Source organism: Eucyclogobius newberryi, unplaced genomic scaffold, assembly GCF_026437365.1.
Source record: "Eucyclogobius newberryi isolate DKJ021-1_F unplaced genomic scaffold, fEucNew1.0.hap1 SCAF_1, whole genome shotgun sequence".
Classification (NCBI taxonomy): domain Eukaryota; kingdom Metazoa; phylum Chordata; class Actinopteri; order Gobiiformes; family Gobiidae; genus Eucyclogobius; species Eucyclogobius newberryi.
Window position 1 is genome coordinate 8,466,704 of NW_027315723.1, and position 22,261 is coordinate 8,488,964.

A 22,261-nucleotide genomic window follows, 5' to 3' on the forward strand; every position below is an offset into this window, starting at 1 on the left:
GTATACTCGTGTGACAGTGTTATAGTGTATACTAGTGTGACAGTGTTATAGTGTGTACTAGTGTGACAGTGTTATAATGTATACTCGTGTGACAGTGTTATAGTGTATACTAGTGTGACAGTGTTATAGTGTGTACTAGTGTGACAGTGTTATAATGTATACTAGTGTGACAGTGTTATAGTGTATACTCGTGTGACAGTGTTATAGTGTATACTAGTGTGACAGTGTTATAGTGTATACTAGTGTGACAGTGTTATAGTGAATACTAGTGTGACAGTGTTATAGTGTATACTAGTGTGACAGTGTTATAGTGTATACTCGTGTGACAGTGTTATAGTGTATACTAGTGTGACAGTGTTATAGTGTATACTAGTGTGACAGTGTTATAATGTATACTAGTGTGACAGTGTTATAGTGTATACTAGTGTGACAGTGTTATAGTGTATACTCGTGTGACAGTGTTATAGTGTATACTAGTGACACAGTGTTATAGTGTATACTAGTGTGACAGTGTTATAGTGTATACTAGTGTGACAGTGTTATAGTGTATTCTAGTGTGACAGTGTTATAGTGTGTACTAGTGTGACAGTGTTATAGTGTATACTAGTGTGACAGTGTTATAGTGTATACTAGTGTGACAGTGTTATAGTGTGTACTAGTGTGACAGTGTTATAGTGAATACTAGTGTGACAGTGTTATAGTGTATACTAGTGTGACAGTGTTATAGTGTATACTAGTGTGACAGTTTTATAGTGTATACTAGTGTGACAGTGTTATAGTGTATACTAGTGTGACAGTGTTATAGTGTATACTAGTGTGACAGTTTTATAGTGTATACTAGTGTGACAGTGTTATAGTGTATACTAGTGTGACAGTTTTATAGTGTATACTAGTGTGACAGTGTTATAGTGTATACTAGTGTGACAGTGTTATAGTGTGTACTAGTGTGACAGTGTTATAGTGAATACTAGTGTGACAGTGTTATAGTGTATACTCGTGTGACAGTGTTACAGTGTATACTAGTGTGACAGTGTATATTAAATAATCTGAACACCACATATCTATATAAGTGTTCCATCTTTAGTCTAAAAAATAAATGTGTGAGGAATGTATAATATACATTCCTCACACATTTATTTAAAATATTTTCAATAACATAAAAAGAAGAAGATTGTGTGATTATGTGGTGTGAAGAAACACCACATATCCTTATTTTTGTTTTAACAGGACGACTTTCTAACCAGTAGAATATTATTAAATATTTTTGACAAAGTTGGCATAAAAACTATTGTGGAAATGAGGTGCGATTTGGCCTTTCTTTACAATATATGACATCTGCTGCCCGACAGTACAATTACAAGCTTCACACATGTCGAACTAAACAAGCTAAAATAAAAAAAAAATATGTTTCTTTTTTTCTGGTATTTTATCATAAAGAAAACAACATCAAATAAACAAATAAATATATTTAATTCAATAACTATATTTCAGTATTTCTCCTATAGAGATCAATCTTAAGTTCTGCAAATGGAAGCGTCAGTCCAGGACCATCTGCAGCTCTTCATGGGATCTCTGTGGTTCTCCCTCACTGTGGTTCTCTCTCACTGTGGTTCTCTCTCACTGTGGTTCTCCCTCACGGTGGTTCTCCCTCACTGTGGTTCTCTCTCACTGTGGTTCTCTCTCACTGTGGTTCTCCCTCACGGTGTTTCTCCCTCACTGTGGTTCTCCCTCTCTGTGGCACTGTGGTTCTCCCTCACTGTGGTTCTCCCTCACGGTGGTTCTCCCTCACTGTGGTTCTCCCTCTCTGTGGCACTGTGGTTCTCCCTCACTGTGGTTCTCCCTCACCGTGGTTCTCCACCACTGTGGTTCTCCCTCACTGTGGTTCTCTCTCACTGTGGTTCTCTCTCACTGTGGTTCTCCCTCACTGTGGTTCTCCCTCACTGTGGTTCTCCCTCACTGTGGTTCTACCTCACTATGGTTCTCTCTCACTGTGGTTCTCCCTCACTGTGGTTCTCCCTCACTGTGGCTCTACCTCACTGTGGTTCTCCCTCACTGTGGTTCTCCCTCACTGTGGTTCTCTCTCACTGTGGTTCTCTCTCACTGTGGTTCTCTCTCACTGTGGTTCTCCCTCACTCTGGCTCTACCTCACTGTGGTTCTCCCTCACTGTGGTTCTCCCTCACTGTGGTTCTCCCTCACTGTGGTTCTCTCTCACTGTGGTTCTCTCTCACTGTGGTTCTCTCTCACTGTGGTTCTCCCTCACTCTGGCTCTACCTCACTGTGGTTCTCCCTCACTGTGGTTCTCCCTCACTGTGGTTCTCTCTCACTGTGGTTCTCTCTCACTGTGGTTCTCTCTCACTGTGGTTCTCCCTCACTCTGGCTCTACCTCACTGTGGTTCTCCCTCACTGTGGTTCTCCCTCACTGTGGTTCTCCCTCACTGTGGTTCTCTCTCACTGTGGTTCTCTCTCACTGTGGTTCTCTCTCACTCTGGCTCTACCTCACTGTGGCTCTCCCTCACTGTGGTTCTCCCTCACTGTGGTTCTACCTCACCATGGTTCTCTCTCACTGTGGTTCTCCCTCACTGTGGTTCTCCCTCACTGTGGTTCTCCCTCACTGTGGCTCTACCTCACTGTGGTTCTCCCTCACTGTGGTTCTCCCTCACTGTGGTTCTCTCTCACTGTGGTTCTCTCTCACTGTGGTTCTCTCTCACTGTGGTTCTCCCTCACGGTGTTTCTCCCTCACTGTGGTTCTCCCTCTCTGTGGCACTGTGGTTCTCCCTCACTGTGGTTCTCCCTCACGGTGGTTCTCCCTCACTGTGGTTCTCCCTCTCTGTGGCACTGTGGTTCTCCCTCACTGTGGTTCTCCCTCACCGTGGTTCTCCACCACTGTGGTTCTCCCTCACTGTGGTTCTCTCTCACTGTGGTTCTCTCTCACTGTGGTTCTCCCTCACTGTGGTTCTCCCTCACTGTGGTTCTCCCTCACTGTGGTTCTACCTCACTATGGTTCTCTCTCACTGTGGTTCTCCCTCACTGTGGTTCTCCCTCACTGTGGTTCTCCCTCACTGTGGCTCTACCTCACTGTGGTTCTCCCTCACTGTGGTTCTCCCTCACTGTGGTTCTCTCTCACTGTGGTTCTCTCTCACTGTGGTTCTCTCTCACTGTGGTTCTCCCTCACTCTGGCTCTACCTCACTGTGGTTCTCCCTCACTCTGGTTCTCCCTCACTGTGGTTCTCCCTCACTGTGGTTCTCTCTCACTGTGGTTCTCTCTCACTGTGGTTCTCTCTCACTGTGGTTCTCCCTCACTCTGGCTCTACCTCACTGTGGTTCTCCCTCACTGTGGTTCTCCCTCACTGTGGTTCTCTCTCACTGTGGTTCTCTCTCACTGTGGTTCTCTCTCACTGTGGTTCTCCCTCACTCTGGCTCTACCTCACTGTGGTTCTCCCTCACTGTGGTTCTCCCTCACTGTGGTTCTCCCTCACTGTGGTTCTCTCTCACTGTGGTTCTCTCTCACTGTGGTTCTCTCTCACTCTGGCTCTACCTCACTGTGGCTCTCCCTCACTGTGGTTCTCCCTCACTGTGGTTCTACCTCACCATGGTTCTCTCTCACTGTGGTTCTCCCTCACTGTGGTTCTCCCTCACTGTGGTTCTCCCTCACTGTGGCTCTACCTCACAGTGGTTCTCCCTCACTGTGGTTCTCCCTCACTGTGGTTCTCTCTCACTGTGGTTCTCTCTCACTGTGGTTCTCTCTCACTGTGGTTCTCCCTCACTCTGGCTCTACCTCACTGTGGTTCTCCCTCACTGTGGTTCTCCCTCACTGTGGTTCTCCCTCACTGTGGTTCTCTCTCACTGTGGTTCTCTCTCACTGTGGTTCTCTCTCACTGTGGTTCTCCCTCACTCTGGCTCTACCTCACTGTGGTTCTCCCTCACTGTGGTTCTCCCTCACTGTGGTTCTCTCTCACTGTGGTTCTCTCTCACTGTGGTTCTCTCTCACTGCGGTTCTCCCTCACTCTGGCTCTACCTCACTGTGGTTCTCCCTCACTGTGGTTCTCCCTCACTCTGGTTCTCCCTCACTGTGGTTCTCTCTCACTGTGGTTCTCTCTCACTGTGGTTCTCTCTCACTCTGGCTCTACCTCACTGTGGTTCTCCCTCACTGTGGTTCTCCCTCACTGTGGTTCTCTCTCACTGTGGTTCTCCCTCACTGTGGTTCTCTCTCACTGTGGTTCTCTCTCACTGTGGTTCTCTCTCACTGTGGTTCTCCCTCACTCTGGCTCTACCTCACTGTGGTTCTCCCTCACTGTGGTTCTCCCTCACTGTGGTTCTCCCTCACTGTGGTTCTCTCTCACTGTGGTTCTCTCTCACTGTGGTTCTCTCTCACTCTGGCTCTACCTCACTGTGGTTCTCCCTCACTGTGGTTCTCCCTCACTGTGGTTCTCCCTCACTGTGGTTCTCTCTCACTGTGGTTCTCTCTCACTGTGGTTCTCTCTCACTGTGGTTCTCCCTCACTCTGGCTCTACCTCACTGTGGTTCTCCCTCACTGTGGTTCTCCCTCACTGTGGTTCTCTCTCACTGTGGTTCTCTCTCACTGTGGTTCTCTCTCACTGTGGTTCTCCCTCACTGTGGTTCTCCCTCACTGTGGTTCTCCCTCACTGTGGTTCTCTCTCACTGTGGTTCTCTCTCACTGTGGTTCTCTCTCACTGTGGTTCTCCCTCACTCTGGCTCTACCTCACTGTGGTTCTCCCTCACTGTGGTTCTCCCTCACTGTGGTTCTCTCTCACTGTGGTTCTCTCTCACTGTGGTTCTCTCTCACTGTGGTTCTCCCTCACTCTGGCTCTACCTCACTGTGGTTCTCCCTCACTGTGGTTCTCCCTCACTGTGGTTCTCTCTCACTGTGGTTCTCTCTCACTGTGGTTCTCTCTCACTGTGGTTCTCTCTCACTGTGGTTCTCCCTCACTCTGGCTCTACCTCACTGTGGTTCTCCCTCACTGTGGTTCTCCCTCACTGTGGTTCTCTCTCACTGTGGTTCTCTCTCACTGTGGTTCTCTCTCACTGTGGTTCTCCCTCACTCTGGCTCTACCTCACTGTGGTCCCCCCCCCCCTGTGGTTCTCCCTCACTGTGGTTCTCCCTCACTGTTTGAGAATTTCAATGAATTGAATTGGGTTGTGTGTCTAAAACTTTGCTCTGGTGGCGTCGGGGTCTCTATGTCAGGACTGGGGGCCAGTCATAGGGGCATGTGCCGGTCAGTCCTCTCTGACCCCTCTTTGGTGTGAGGACCCACACATGGAGGTGTTGGAGTGGACACTGTGGAGCTAATGCTAAAGCTAACACACCTCTCTCCCACGGTACCCCTGAACTTAGCCAATGCAACTCAAGTAAGCAAAGCTCATTGGGCAATGAAGTGTAGCTTTGACTGCCGAGACCTTAAGTATTCTAGGTAAAATACCCCGATGTAATATAATAGCACTGGCTGTGAGCAGAAGATGTTTATTAACTGTTTATTAACTCTCCAACAGGCTTCATACGGCTGCGCTCACACTGGATCATACTAAAACTTACACAATGTCAGATTCCCTTATGTCAGGTGCTGTATGTCCTTCTTATTCATCTGTGCTTTGTGTTTACAAAATGCCTTGTATCCATAATATGCTATGATGCACTTTCATTGAGACATTGACTAAGCGTAAGATGCTGAAGCTTCATGTTGCAGCATGAATCCAATTACCTGATCACACTTACTGTTCCCAGAATTCATCTGGCACCCGTTTGGGATGCTGTAATGTCCAGGACACCTTTGTCTCGGAGTCTGTTTGCTTGACTCCTCCTTCCAGATTCTGACCCGTCCTGTTCATTTCAATTGTCCTTAGAAGAAAAGTTGATTAACTGGTTGATTAGTTGACATTTACACACAGTTATAGGCCTCCTCTGATGATACTCTCGCTCTCCCTCATTTCGTTCAATTTTGCGTGTAATTGTCTATGCAAATTATGCCTTTGTTTGATTTTAATACAGATAAAGATCCATAATGGGCCATATACACCAATTCACATTCTAATCTCTTGAATATCAAACGTGTGTCACTGCTTAAATTATGTTGTGCATTTAGTTTAGTTGTTTTAATTTTTCATATTACAGTTTAGATGTGTCATTTAATCATGCCAAATTCCTTCCTATAGTAGATACTGAGGATATAATATTATATAAAGAAAAGCTTTTTTTGTTTATTTTTTCGTTCCCGTGGGACATAAACCAGAGAAGAGAAGAAGTCTTTATTGTGGATTTCACACGAGCAGGATGCAGTTATCAGAAAATACGTTTTTCCTGAATCTGTGCTACAAATTGGACATTGAGTAATTCTGGAATCTCCACAACTCATGGGAAATTCTTATTTTCACATCTCTGTTGACTTGAGTGTAGTTTAGACCTGACCTGCAGGCAGGGGCGCTGTTCGGGTTCACGAGATATGACACCATTTGGCACATTTCGAGAACTAACAAAACGACCAAATATGTTGTTTTGATTTGAAGGACTTGTTGTTTCAATCGACTTACAAACATCTTTCGGTCAACTTGGGATACTTCACATTCTCTATCTTAAAATTATGTCTGCATTAAACCCATTTTATGAACTACACTTCTGTTTCCAATGAGGTGCTGGAAAATAAATAAATAAATCCATTTTGAATGCTCTTAATAGAGTCATTAATTTGATATTTGTGAAGGTTTATAAAGGGAGTTAGTTTGTTTTTGAGCTGTGTATGACCTCTGGCCCCAGTCAAATCTTTAGAAACGTATAGGTCATATTTCTGCAGACATAAACAGCATTGATACACTTCAAGTTGCATTCTGTGCTTTTCTTCATTCACGGCGAGAGCAGGGCATGTGCCGGTCAGGCTGCTCTGCTGACCCCTCTCTGGAGCGAGGACCCACACGTGAAGGTGCCAGAGTGGACACTATGCGGCTAATGCTAAAGCTAACACTCCCACGGTCACACTCTGCTTGTGCCGGACACGGGACTGTATGAATTATAAAAACTTTGATGCTGTGTCCAGACAAACTGCATTGATCTATGAAGGAAACTATTGATACTTCCTCCACTAGTGTGTGTTTGTTGTCATACCTAATGTCTACAGTTATCCTTAAGAGTCACTATTCTGAGGATATCGATCGTTAAACAAGACCAAATGAATCTTTTTTGGATCATGAGAGAAAGTTGGACACTGCATCTCAAAATAAGCACAAACTTAATACACAAACACATTCAAATGACTTGTAATTGTTGTTATAAGAAAAAATTAAAAAAATTAAAAAAGCAAAATTATATAGTTTAAAACAACTTGGTACCACTTCATAATAACTACACGTTAATTATCCCAAAACTGTTTGTTCATAATAAACTAAATAACATTTTGTTCATGTTTTATTAAGGCTATTAGAAGTGTAGTTATGATAAAGTGTTAATGTACACATATACAACATCAATTTACACATCTACAAATACTAGTTAAGAGCAGTTAATAGTAATGAGGCATTACAAATTTGCGATTACGTTTTTGCAGAATTTTCATACAATACAAATGTTAGAAGACAATTCCAAAAGGAGTTTGGTTTTAAGCGTCGCATGACCCTCCACAGTCGAATAATGACAGTAGACACTATGTCCACTGCCAACAACATTTTGAATTCCGTTGCACATTTTGATGTTGTTTACAATGAGTCAAGGCGCTGGTCAGTCCCTCTCCGCTGACCCCTCTCTGGTGTGAGGACCCACACTTGGAGATGCTGGTGTGGACACTGTGGAGCTAATGCTAAAGCCTTTCCCACAGTCACACCTGGGCTTGTGCCGGGCATGACACAACACAACCATAAAGACATTACAGTTATTTTCCCGTAGCAGGATTACATTTGAGACACAGGAATTAAAAGGAAAAATTAAAAACTCACGGTTGTTCCACTTAAATACTAAATGACAGTACGTGTTGTCCCCCCTGTCTGTAAATACCCCCCCCTTTTTTTATTATGTTCAGCGTCTTTGGGTCACTGAAAAGCGCTATATAAATAAAAGTTATTATTATTATTATTATTATTAGCTCTAATTGAAGAGCTTGACTTACTGTGTTTTTCTGTAATTTATCTGATGTGATTCATTTGACCTAGATGTTGAGTTTGACCAAGCAGGCTAAGAAAGAATTTGAGATATTACAAGATTTTAAATGTATCTTGCTCTCGTGACATAAACATGCAGCGCTCTCGTCACCCAGACTGTCCTAGACTGGCATCATCCAGGTTCCCGCTGATTATCTTATTATCTTTTATGTCTTAAATTACTTACACGTTACCCTTTTTTATTTTTGTTTTTTATTTTTGACATTTTAAATACTAAAAGATGTATCTGGGACTATCTTGCCTAAAAGTAGAACCTTTTAAATTAATTCAAATTAAAAGGTCTTTCTCTAGAGAAATTCTCTAGAATTCTAGGTGTTTTTTATTTTAATTTTTCATTTAGTTAATTTTATTGTATTTCTGTTTCTGTAATTTCTTTTCTGTAATTTCTTTGTGATTTGAATGCATTTTTCCTGCCGTGTGAAGCAATTTGAATTGCCTTGTGTATGAAATGTGCTCTACCAATAAACTTGCCTTGCCATTATGAGTAAGTACATTAAGTTAGAGTACAGTACAGGAAAATAATTAAAATAACTGCCTTTTTAAATATTCTCAAAATGACCATTTCATGTAATTGCTGCTCTGTGAACACTTCAGAGTATTGGCCCCTCTGACATTACACAGTGACGTTAGAGAGGAGGATGGGACTCTGCAGAGACACTTGACTTGTGCTTTTGTTGATGAGGCAGAGAAAGGAAAAGGTGCTGTTGATGATGGAAGTCGTAGATGGCAAATATTCAAAGCACCTCAATATTTGAAGGGCCTGATGAAAACAGTGGATGTTGTGGATATGATTTATCTTTAAAGCAAAATCAGATTTGTTGTAAGACACTGCTGCCTCTGCACACACTTCTCTTCATTAGGGCCTGAGCATTGTCAGACCCTATTGCAGCTGGAATAGTTATTATGCACGAACCGAAGGATGAGAAGAGACCGTGTTAATTAAATATGCATCCGGAACCTCAGAAATAGCAAAGATAAAGTAGTAAACAAGGATGGACATGTATCAAAACTGGTATCAATAAATTAGCGCTCATGAGTTCTATTTTGAATGACGACCCGGAGAAATAATATTGAAAGATGGCTCTGTAGTTCTACCTCAGAAATCAATTTTCACGGGAGCCCGGCTCAATAAAAAAGCAATGTACTGTAGAAGGATGGAAAATAAAATATGGCAGCACATTTAAGTTGGCAATAGTATAAGATAAAACCTTGGGCCGACACTGTCATACTTTTAACATCTCCTACTACAGTTTTTATTATTAACGCTTCATATTAAGCCAATGTCGGGTGTGGTCATACTGAGTTTTTAACATGGGAGATTTTTGAAATGTAAATGTAAATCCACAGATCACCAATATTGTCTAATTTGAATGGACCAAAAGAAGCACATGTGCAGATTTGTGAGCTAAATATAATACTATTTAAATCTCTGGTTTTGGCTGTGGATTTATAATAAAAAGTCATAAAGGAAAATGTGTTTGTCGTGCAATTGTGAAAGAGTGTAACACCTTTATTTTGTCGTATGATTGTTTAAACTGTCAGAAAAGTATCAGTTATGTGTGAATTGTCTGTTTTCATTGGCACGTCGTATATTGATGACATCACAGAGGGATTCATCTCAGAGCTCAGTCCTACTTCCTGTATTTTTAAACTCTTCATTTGTTTTATTTCTTAACAAACCCCAACTTAACAGAAGTAAAACTATGATAAATATATACCACAGGTGCTATCCGACCAAACTAAATCAGAATTAGAAAAAATGTTGAATCTTCATAGGTAGATAGATAGATGGATACATAATAAAATACTTTTGACTTAACAAATAACAATTCCTGTTAACACCTTTATTTTGTTAAATTCTGTTTAAACTGTCAGAAAAAAATGGCCAATTGTCCCTGCATTTGATTTTTTTGTTGTTGCCTGTAGACTTTATTAGACAGTGGAGGAGAGAGTGAAATGGGGGATGAGAGAGAAGGGAGGACATGCAGTAAATTGTCGGGGATTCAAACTCATGACACTGTGTAGAGCAGTTTACTAGCACCATTAACTCACAAAGTTAACACGCCGCTTCAATCTGGAACATTCCCAAGGGCCTTAAAATCACAAAGCCTCGTGTATTGATGTCGCAGTACTGAGCAAATTACCGGCCCATCTCAAATCAGCCATTTTCTCCTAGTCCTCAAAAAGATTACTTACCAACTGCTCACTGACTTCTACTTAATACAAAACTCTTTCGATTTCAGGCTTTAGACCTCATCACAGCACTGAGTTTGCTCTAATCAAGGAGACAGATGTCATCCGCCTGAACACTGACACGGGCAAATCCTCAGTCTTAATTCTGTTAGATCTGAGAGCTGCTTTTGACACTATCGATGGACTGGGCGGGCATGTTGGGGCATTTCTGCAAACAACAACCAAGAAATAATGAAACTGCACAGAGTTTGTCTTTCTCAAAAGGTGGATCTGTATTTACTCGCGCACAGTAAATAATCACTTTCCCTCCAGAACAATGACACTGACATAACACATCCTTTTAAAGGCAGTGACATAAACTGACACGTACGCACTTCATCACAATCAAATCAGCTCCAAAAGAGATAGAACAACCGTCACGGATGCAACGATTCATGCAATCTCATTTGGGAGTTGACCTGACCTTTAATCAATGTCCTGACGCATGACTGGCCCGATACAGAGGCGTATAAAACCATATTTATCAGTGACACATATTCTTATATTATCCGCACACAATAACAGCATGGATTGAATGACATGACATTTTACCATGACAGGCATCACTGGCACTGCTCTAATTGGTAACGGTGTCTCAGACCACATGCCCCTGACCTGTGGGGTGCCACAAGGGTCAGTCCTGGGACCCCTTCTGTTCAACCTCTACATGCTGCTGTTAGGTCAGTTGTTACGCAGTGAATGTGTCCACAATTATGCAGACGACACTCAGATCTATGTTTCACTGACATCTGGGGGTAGTAAAAGTTTATTATTATTTATTATTGGAAACCCCACTAGCTTCCACCGTGTTGGTTGCTATTCGATCAAAAATGTAGTGTACAGTACAATTTACATTGACATAAAACATAGAACATATATAAGTTCAACAATTATAAATAACAATGAATAGTACAAAGGTCTGTCTCATCTTATTGATTTCAGTGCCTTTTTAAAAGTACATTTGGTAGATCTCTCAACTCTTTGGGCATTTAATTCCAAAGTAAAATGGCCCTGTACAAAACAGACCTCTTTTAAATGTTAGTCAGACTTTGTGATCAGACATAAGTCAAACTCATTACCCTTTTCTCATTAAATACAATGTTTTTGCAATGGTTTGTTAAGGAAATAACTTGTTATGCAGAAGTTGAAGTGTCCTAGATCTCCAACTGTCATTAGCAAACAAGCTAGCTAAGGTTTGTCCTGTCACAACAACAGAGAAGCTACTCTCACTTCATGTTTTGCCCTGTGAAGTTAATTTGAGCTCTGAAAAAGCTCCACGGACAAAAATGAGGCTGACAGAAAGCAAAGAAATGCATTCTATCATTTGCGCTGCTTATAATTGTGCCACTCTCTGCTACTCATTTTTTTTGGATAAAGTGTATTTGCGTAAGCTCTGTAAGCATTAGATAATTAAGAGCCTTGCGTTACACTGACAGATAGAAAAAGACAGATTTGTATGTCTCTGTTTTCTTTATTACGGTACATGTTGCTTTACTGTGGTTGTGTATAGTTTCTTTTTGGTTAGGATTATCCAAGATCCAAAACTTGATGTTAAAATAAGGTGACCAGACGTGCCTATTCACCTGGGACAGTCCCAGTTTTGAGCCCTGTGTCCCATGTCCCATCCAAAACCATTGATTTGTCCCAGTTTTATGCAATGACCCCGTTGTTCCGGTTTGTGACCACTCTGACGCCCTACAACAGTAAAGAGTGGAATATATTGTTGTTTGTTTGGTCAAAATAGAGACAATCCGGCTTTAGAATGACCAGAACACAAAAAATGTTCTCAGTTTCATCAATTGAAGATTATATATTGACTCAAAAGTGAGCGGTGAAAGAGGTGTGAATGGACCGAGAGCAGAACATTTGACCTTTTTACCCCCGCTTTTTACAGTTTTATTATGACCCCCACATCCCCCAACACGAGTGTGTCCCAGTTTTTAATCAAACCCTTTGTTAAAAGATAAAAACAAAGGAATCGTTATCAGTGAAATCCTCAATACTGAGACTGATTCACCCTCGTTGTGTGAGGGAGAGGTTTCGCAGGTCTTTCCTTCCTGCTGCTGTCAGACTGTTTAACAAACACTGTTAGTCCTGAACACGTGCAATACTTGACTGACTTAATCATGTGTAATACCTTCATATTGATGTGCAATACTGACTTAATCATGTGCAATACCGTCATATTCATGTGCAATACTGACTTAATCATGTGCAATACCGTCATATTCATGTGCAATTACTGACTTAATCATGTGCAATACCGTCATATTCATGTGCAATTACTGTCATACTCACAAGCAATTAAGGCCATATTCGGGTGCATACAACTGATAAGAGTGTTTACTTACCATTAGTATTAGTATTATTTAGTCTTATGCCAGCTATTTTTATCTTTATATTTATTTTTTCCCCCTCCATTCCCTATTAAGAGATATGAGAGGAGTTTTGTTAATAAGACATTTTTTGTTTTGTTTATAAGAGTTCTTCTATTAAGAATGTTTTTTTGAAACTTCCTATAAGTTGTATCTGTATCTACTGCGTTGTAACACCGACATTTCCCCATGTGTGGACAATAAAGGAATATCTTCTCTGTTTTCAATCAAGCTTGCACCACGGTAATCTAATTGCCAACCATAAGGTGGCGCCATTTACCTGCACAACCACAGGTTCTCCTCCTGAAACCCATTGAACATTGCAGGATGAGTTGAATGCAGTTGCAGCTCGGCCCCTGTTCTGTGTCGCAGTCTTTCAGATGAATATGTTTAAACAGCAGAGTTATGCCGGGCCCTCTGTGCTCTCATACTGTCAGATAATCCCTGTGCTGAGGCCATGTGACACACAGTGAATCCTCTTACAGACGCTCACCTCGGCAGAGCTCATCTCCACTGCGCCGGGACAGAGCCACAGGAGCCATGGCCAGCCCCGGACAGAAAGTGGTGCTCATCACGGGCTGCTCCTCCGGGATCGGCCTGCGCATGGCTGTGATGCTGGCTAAAGATGAGCAGAAGCGCTACCATGGTGAGTGCACTGTGTGTCTGGGTGGTTCAGGACAAGGGAATAAAGAAGTGTTTAACAGCAATCCAGGTCAATGCAGATACACACATAACAAGCTGTACAGTCTGGAATAAACAATCTGGCTTAAGACCCAGCTATTTCTACCAATTTGGAGCTTGTTCAATAAATATTTGAGCGGAAACTGAAAATGTATGGATTAATGTGAGAAGAATCACTATGTTATTAGCACTGTATGACTGTTATTACCTTCTTTGCTGATGTTGTTGAATGGAGTATTGATAATAAGATCCTTCACTTTGGATGCTAGATTATAAACAATTTAACATCACTACTCATCAATGCATGTATTTAAACTAATAATTATGAAATGATAACTTCAGGGCTTATGCAAATAAAGTCATTTGCATTTGTTTGTAAACCTTCTTTAACCTTTAGTCCATCTTAAGCTACAAAGAATCTAAGACAGTAGGCTAAAGCTGTAGCTTATCTGAGGCTCTCCCAGCCTCAGAATTCAGGTTAGCGGACTAGGGTTATTTATGGGTCAGATAAATAGTCTGTTATAACAGGACAAAAAAAGCACTTAGTCTTCTTAGAGCTCAATTTGTCTGTTTAAGTTATTTAAGTTATTTTGGGACTAGAGTTAGGCTAAAATACATTTCCAAAAGAACTCTTGAGATATTTTTTTCACCACATCAATTTAACAATCATGTACCAACTATATTGATGATTTTCTATTGAGCATTGAGCACTGTTAATACTAACATCTAGATGAGGATGGGACATAATTTCACACTTGTCAGCTTTAAAGCACATCTGTTATACCTGCTGTCCAACATTTGAAAAATGGGAGACATAGTCAGGTCAAAATAGAGCTTGTTATTAGGTGGTCAATGTGCTGCATCACCAGCTGCACAGCCCTACAGGGTGTTGGGATTATGGGTGGGGCAGGCCACAAACACTTTAATTCTGTTATAAGGGAGAAGAAGCTGCCACAATGGCCCAAGCATTCACTCAATACAATAGAAAACCTATGACATGATAACAACATAAATTGTTTTTTTTAGTATGGAGTCTTAGGAATTTATATTATATTACATTATTACTACTATATATATTATAGGCTATTTCTACTTCTTTTTGACACTTTCACTCCAACAAAATATGAATAAATAAAAGAAAATGTTTACAAATGAGAATAATAATGATACACTTATACCTGTATATAAAGCTAATCTTATCTTGAAACTCAAAGATGCTGCCCTCACAGGTCTGGCAGAGAAGCGGATGTGATGCCAAATTATAACAGAACTATAATCTAACTAATCTCATCCTTTGTCCTCTTCCGGTCCTGTGACTTCCCTTTGCACAGTCATAGCCACCATGCGGGACCTGAAGCGGAAGGACAAGCTGGTGGAGGCCGCGGGGGACACGTATGGAAAGACCCTCTCTTTGGCTGTGCTGGACGTGTGCAACGATGAGTCAGTCAAACAGTGCATCAACGGCATCAAGGACCGCCATGTGGACGTCCTCAGTGAGTGACCTGGAATGGAAGAAATAAAAGCAGCAGATAGAAATAAGCAGATCTTTGTAAACTATTATTTTAGCTATTTTTACTTTATTTTATTATTATTTACCTTATTTTATTATCATTTTATTCTTACCTTTATCTTTCTATTTTATTTATTTATTTATTTATTTATTATTTTCCTCCATTCCATATTAAGATATGAGAGGAGTTTTGTTATTTTTTTCCTATAAGTTATCTGTCCGTTTCTCTGTATCTACTGCGTTGTAACAATGAAATCTCCCCATGTTTGGACAATAAAGGATTATCTTATCTTATCTTATACTTAATATATTCATGTATTTCAAATAAGAATTACAAGATTTTTTTTTTTTCAAGATTCAATCTGGGAATAATAGGGATTTGAGTAGTTATATAACTACATTAAGAGTTTAATGCTGATTATGTCGGTGATAATGATTCAGCCAAGTATCACCCTCATTATGTGACGACTGGTGGTGAGTGAGATCTGGTTTAGGTTTGGTTGAGTTTGTATCTTAGTTTTGGAAGTCCTGGTTTTTACATAGTTTGTTGTCCTTGTTAGACCAGGAGATAACACATAATAATATATATGGAGTCATGAATCTATTGAATTGGATTTAATAAATTGAGTGTACTTCAAATATGTTATTATATTCTCATTTTACATGTTTACATCCATAACCTTGTCTTGTCGAACAGTTAATAATGCAGGTATCGGCCTGGTGGGTCCAGTGGAGAGCATCCCCATTGCGGAGATGAAGAATGTGTTCGAGACCAACTTCTTTGGGGTGATTCGCATGATCAAAGAGGTGATGCCTGACATGAAAAAACGCCGTGGAGGACACATCATCGTGGTGAGCAGCGTCATGGGCCTGCAAGGTGAGAGAGAGACACTGAACAGCACCTTTTCATTAGAAGCATTGAACTATTACACAATAACAAGCTAGATTACACTTGTTTTGAACCAGGGTTAAACTACTACTACTAAACTACTACATTAACATACCATAATCTTTAAAAATGTACCATAACACATGAAAAATGAAAGTATATCCCAGCTTCTTCCTCTGTGCAGGAGTTGTGTTCAATGATGTCTACTCAGCATCCAAATTTGCCATAGAGGGATTCTGCGAGTGTTTAGCGGTGCAACTTCTCAAGTTTGATGTCAAGTAAGTTCTGCTGCATGTTTCCATTGGGTGAAAGTGAGTGTGATGCTATTATTGTGTGGGTGAAACAAAAGTGTGCTGTTGAGGATGAGCAGGCTCTTGAGGGGGAGGAAGAAGAGTGGAACAATTGAAGGTTGAAACTGTATTTTGTGCCTACCAGGAGGACCAGTTTTAGAATAGTTAGAATAGGAATGATTTTATATAGTGCAGACAGAGTAAGGGAGGCAGGTGGAAGTGATGAAGGTTTAGAGGTAGAGCTGGGTGTTTATCGGCACAGTAAGCAAGTAAGAGAATGTAGATAATGGAAAAGGAGGGGGCCCAGCACATGGCCCTGGGGCACTCCAGCAAGATTTATTTGAGTTGAATAAATTGTGTGTGACCAGAGATATGATGTGAACCAAGCGAGAGGTGCTGTGCGAACATAAAAATCCCTGCAAAGGTAATAAACTGCAAATGTAATAAAAAATGTGACTGTTTTAAATGTAATAAACCCACAAACGAAATGAATTCCCACAAAAGTAATAACTTTTGTCTATCAAAAACATAATGAAAATCAGAGCTTACTACATACATACTAACTCCCAACAAAGAAAATATATTAAAATATAAACATAATTTTAATTAAATTTTGTGCTGAAATGAATACTAAACACACTTAATATTTGGACTATAAATAAACAACAATGTGCAATAGTATAATATATGAAATGAAACTGATGTTTTTGTGATTATGGCTTTATATGATAATGACACATTATCAGGACTAAACAGTAACATTTGTATTACAAATGTACTGGAACTGTACATTATTGTCTGTCATAGGAGCAGTTTTCGGTTTTCTATATTTTACTGATGAAATGTATTGATTATCATATAAATAAATAAATACATAAATAAATACATACATGCATACATACATACATACACACACACACACATACATACATACATACATACATACATACATACACACATACACACATACACACATACACACATACACACACACACACACACACATACATACACACACATACACACATACACATACATACATACATACATACATACATACATACACACATACACACATACACTCATACACTCATACACTCATACACTCATACATTCATACATTCATACATACAAACACACAAACATACATACATACATACATACATAAATACATAAATACATACATACATACAAACATACAAACACACATACATACATATGTACGTACGTACGTACGTACATACATACATACATACATACATACATACATACGTACATACATACATACATACATACATACATACATACATACATACGTACGTACATACATACATACATACATACATACATACATACATACATACATACATACATACATACATAAATAATTTTAGGATAAGTTCAAGCAGGGTTAGAGTGGAAATGAGCCATGCCAAGATAAAACTCTTAAGTAGAACAATTTCAATACAAAACTAAACAAAAAAAAAACATGTACCACCGCTAACTTATCAGTAGCATTTGAATTAAAGTTACAAATAAACTGAAAATATCATTTAAATAGGACATTTTACCTTTTAGAAGTTGTTTCTGAAATGGGTTTTATATACGCAAGAAAGGCTAAAACAGATAGTTTCATTGTGGTATCAAATCATCATTTCCATCTTCCTTAGTATTGGAATCGAGTTTGAAATGTGGTATCATGACAAGACAACCCTGGACTAGACTTGACAGCTTCAGGTCCTGTGAAAGCGTCTTCCAGAGTTCTGAAAAGACTGCACAGATATTTTGTCTCCTGTGCAATGCAAACATGTCACAGGAGATACTTTAGTCATTTACATCAACACGTTTAGGGTTAGAGTTCAAAAGGAAGAGCCAGAGAAAAAGAAAGCCTTTTATCCAGCACAATGCGTTAGGTGATGATACAGTGTCAGCAAAGGCCATGATGGTGCTGTAACATGAGAGATGTGGAACGAGACAGAAGGATTTGTAAATACAGGTGTACCAGTGCAGGTGTCTAGTTTATAGTTTCTTTGGGGGGAAAAAGCGTTCCTTTCCCGTCCTTGCCCCAGACCTTAGGCCAAATTGACCTTCATGAATTTAGACCAGGTTAAACTTACATAAAGAGCAAATATGTACTCACAAAAGTCACCGAGGGGCAAGTGCGGCAGGACGCAGCCACATGGGTCTGGATCTGAAGTTCCAGGTTCCTCGCTGAACAAGGGATGCACCAGATCCTGCACCCTCTGGGCAGAAAGACCAAGAGGAGGGCAGTTTGGAATGAAAGGAACTGGACCTCTACTGTCGAAAACTGTTTGAGTTCGAGTGTCACACCAAAGCAAATTCTTATGTTTGTGAATTTTGTTCACAGACAATGGTAATAACACTTTTTTTTCAATTCTGATTCTGTGCATTGGAGGGGGAAAAAATGGTATATTGGCGGACATTGGGATTCATCTCTCTCCAGATATCAATTAACCCATATTATGTATTCATTTGCAATTTTTTTAAATTTTTATAGTGTTTGTGATATGATCATTTCACAAAAATAACAAATCATCAAAGGAATGAGCATTGTTCTGTTGTCATATTGCTGGGCATCACTAGCTCTTGTGCTTTACTCATCACTTTCTCTTGTTACTGTGCATCGTGTTTGCAGCTTGTCTCTGATCGAGCCCGGCCCCGTCCACACAGAATTTGAGGCAAAGATGATCCAGGAGGTGCGACAGAGAGAGTGCCCCGGCGCTGACCCCGACACTGTGCACTACTTCAAGAACGTCTACCTCCCGTCTTCCTTGGACATCTTTGAGACACTGGGACAAACCCCGGATGATATTTCCAAAGTAAAGTACATTTTATTCACTTGGTGTGGGAGTTGAATGGTTGTTTTTAGAGATCTTACACATTATATCAGCTGTTTGTTGTGATGCATATTATAACATAATCAAAGTGACATTAAAGCTTGTTTAAATGTTGAAAGGATTTAGGGTTTATTCAATGAAAATGTGTGTTATGTAGATCAAAATAAATACTTATGTAGTAAGTTATAGATGATACTCATCACATTTAGTTATTAGTTATTTATTATTATTATTTCAGCAGTACATATACATTTGAGGTCCAAAAAAGAGCCACCGGTATTAGGGGTTTATTTGGTTAAATTAGTATTTAATGAACCATTTGTAGTCAGTTTCTGGCTGTTCTTTTATTGTCGTGTCATTTGCTTGTTTCAGTCTCTTTGTGCCTCTGTGTAACTGTTGCAACATCCCATTGAGGATTTCCCCCCCCATATATATAGTAAGGGGGGGGGGGGGGAAATCCTCAATTTATTTCACATAAGTAACAGGTTGAAAGTACAGAAAGGGCCTCCAGCATAAAAAATCTCGACTATCAACTATATGACAAAATCACGACTGGACTGGTTTTCTTTCTTGGAAACGTCTTATATTTAGTGTTAATTATGAATACACGACAATCAAGGCCAGTTACGTTGCCCAGATTGGCATTACCGGGGCCCCACCTTGGAGCCAAGCCTGGGCCGGGCGCTCGACTGGGAGCACTTGGTGGCCAGGTCTTTCCCCACAGGACTCGCACTTTAGTATCGGCCTCTGGGCTGAGCAGAGGTGCAGAGTACCTGGTCTTCTTGGAGTCCCTGGGAGGGGTACTGGACAGTGCACCGACCAGGGACTCAACGCCCATGTGGGCAACGACAGTGACACCTGGAAGTAGCTCCGATCTGAACCCGCGCTGTACTGGACTTCTGTACTAGACACAGTTTGTCCGTAACAAACACCATGTTCAAGCACGAAGGTGTCATCTGACCTTCTTCGTGGGACCAACCTCCTTGCCCACCTCTAAAACTCATGCCTCTCTACATTCTGGCAATTTTATTTTTCAAAAATTTCAAAAATTTGGCACGTCTGCATTCCCCAATGCACAGAAAATGCCTTGTGAGACAGGAAATCGCCCCCAAAAAAATCGTAGAAGCATGACATTTGCGGCAGAGGTCCATCGTGACACGGCAAATAAAAATATGTATTACCACAAAGCAGTTTGCCCAACCAAGCATGACTTAGCAGTTTTTAAAAAAAAACGTTGGGCGTTGGTCTGAAAAAGCTGAAATTTGATGAAAGTTGTGTTTTGGAGTGGGTCATCAAAACATATCCAATTTATTTTGACACCTTTCATGGTCTCCGTGTCAAAGCCGCAAAATTAAGCTAGAATTTCAGAAATGTCCTTACTTTTACATTTGCTGCCATTTGCACATGCTAAGTCCAAATTACACAATGATGCCCGTATGTGTAAAACAAAGGAGAGGAGAAGGCACGATAGCACCACAGATTTGGCAGTAGGTGAAATAAAAGGAGGAAGCACCCCCCTTTCTTCCGTGCAATTATAAAACAAAATATACAGCATAAGTAACACTATTAATTGTGAGTTCTCAACTTTAAATATCATTTCTGGAGTTTGTATTACAGATTTTCCTTCAATCATACTGTTGTCTTACAGTGCACCAAGAAGGTGATTGAAGCAAGCCGGCCGCGCTTTCGGAACCTTACCAATCCCTTGTACACGCCCATCGTGGCCATGAAGTACGCCGATGAGACTGGGGGCCTGTCCGTCCACTCGTTCTACCACATGCTCTTCAACATGGGCCCCCTGATGCACGTCAGCATGACCGCCATGAAGTACCTGACCTGTGGCTGTCTGAGGAGCAGAACCGTGTCACCAAACTGAAAGGACCTGGACACATACATGTGAAATATATCAACATAGTATTAATATTACAAAAAGTGTGGTTTCAATTATAGAATTTACTGTTTTCAAAAAATAATGAGTTTATACAGCTCAAATGGAGTGCCAAACATTTACACTTTTTATTACATAGCCTACTTACTGTCAGTAGCAACCAACTTACTTTACCAAATATAAGTACATAACAGTACGTTAAATTGATTCACAAATAAGACATAAAAAACAACTCCAAAAAACAGTTGAATTAATTTATATTAAAAATCTATCATTCAAAATTTTACATAGGATGAATGAATAAATTAAAGTAAATTAGGTTAGTCATGAGTTACAGATACTTATTATAACGAACATTTTGAAGATTTTTTTTTCCATACAAAGATTTTTTTTTTTTTTTTAAACATTTCGATGTGTTACAAAGGTTTTCTTATTTTAATTCTCCTCCTTTGATGCAGCCATGTTGTTGTATGCAATGTCAAAACACCTGCTCAAAACAAATGGTTTAGTCTATTTTTTGTAAAACTTAATTTTAATATTATGACCAAAATGTAATTATGTGTCTGAGTGATGGCTTCACGAATAACAATAAACTAGCTCATATTTTATCAATCATTTAATTTGTCTATATGAAGAAAAAAAATAGATATAGATTGAATATAGAGATTTTCACGTCAAATGCTCTAGACTTGGTCAAAATACATGAATATAGTTACAGTCTGTTGCATACATTCAAAAATAAAAAAAATAATCTGAATGTGATTACATATATCAAAATACATGATGTCCATGGAAGCAGGTCTCAAACTATGAGGCGTGTCTGGTTCTGAACGCGCTTATTGTCAACATAATAATAATTAAACTTGGGCCTTTTTTCCTCAAGGCGAGCCACAAATAAACACAAAAGCGCCTAGTGTCAAAGTTTAGTCTGTCGAGTATTGAGTTGAGTAGTTTAGTCTGTTGAAATGTGTCTTTGTGAAACCTGTTGTACAATGATGTGCTGATCCAACGTGACTCTAGTGTCCAGTGTAGCTTTGAGTGTGACTCTCTCTGAGGTCAGGGAGAGTCACAGACACAGAGCCTCATGACCAGCACCAAGTCCTGGGAAAGACCCCAACATAGATGGACCAAGGCAAAACTGAACGTGTCAAGTCACCTTAGACTCGAGTATGAGCCTCCACTCATCCTGAAATGTCCCTCACGCCTCCGTTCACTCTGAGTCCAGGTCAGGAGGGAAGAGCTGCCCCGAGTTGTGCCCGCGGGTTGTGCCCATGGGTTGTGCCAGGGCAATTGTCCGTGTTGCATGCGGTCTGAATGTACCATAAAAAAACACTGGCTAGTTATTTAAGCTGTGTAACGCCCGGATAGCAACCTTAGCGG

At 40.3% G+C, this 22,261-nt stretch overlaps 1 protein-coding gene across 2 annotated transcripts; it reads left to right on the forward strand.

The window, feature by feature from the left end:
• The first annotated feature begins 13,246 nt into the window (after positions 1–13,246).
• LOC140371244 (retinol dehydrogenase 8-like) lies at positions 13,247–20,949 on the forward strand. Of its 2 annotated transcripts, XM_072458437.1 has the most exons (6): positions 13,247–13,411; positions 14,778–14,939; positions 15,654–15,833; positions 16,030–16,123; positions 18,792–18,975; positions 20,642–20,949. In XM_072458437.1, exons 1-6 carry the CDS (start codon positions 13,306–13,308, stop codon positions 20,867–20,869), a joined length of 954 nt encoding a protein of 317 aa, XP_072314538.1. In that variant the 5' UTR covers positions 13,247–13,305; the 3' UTR covers positions 20,870–20,949. The 2 variants fall into 2 exon arrangements, with proteins under 2 accessions (XP_072314538.1, XP_072314589.1); XM_072458488.1 differs by lacking the exon at positions 14,778–14,939.
• Positions 20,950–22,261: the final 1,312 nt, after the last annotated feature.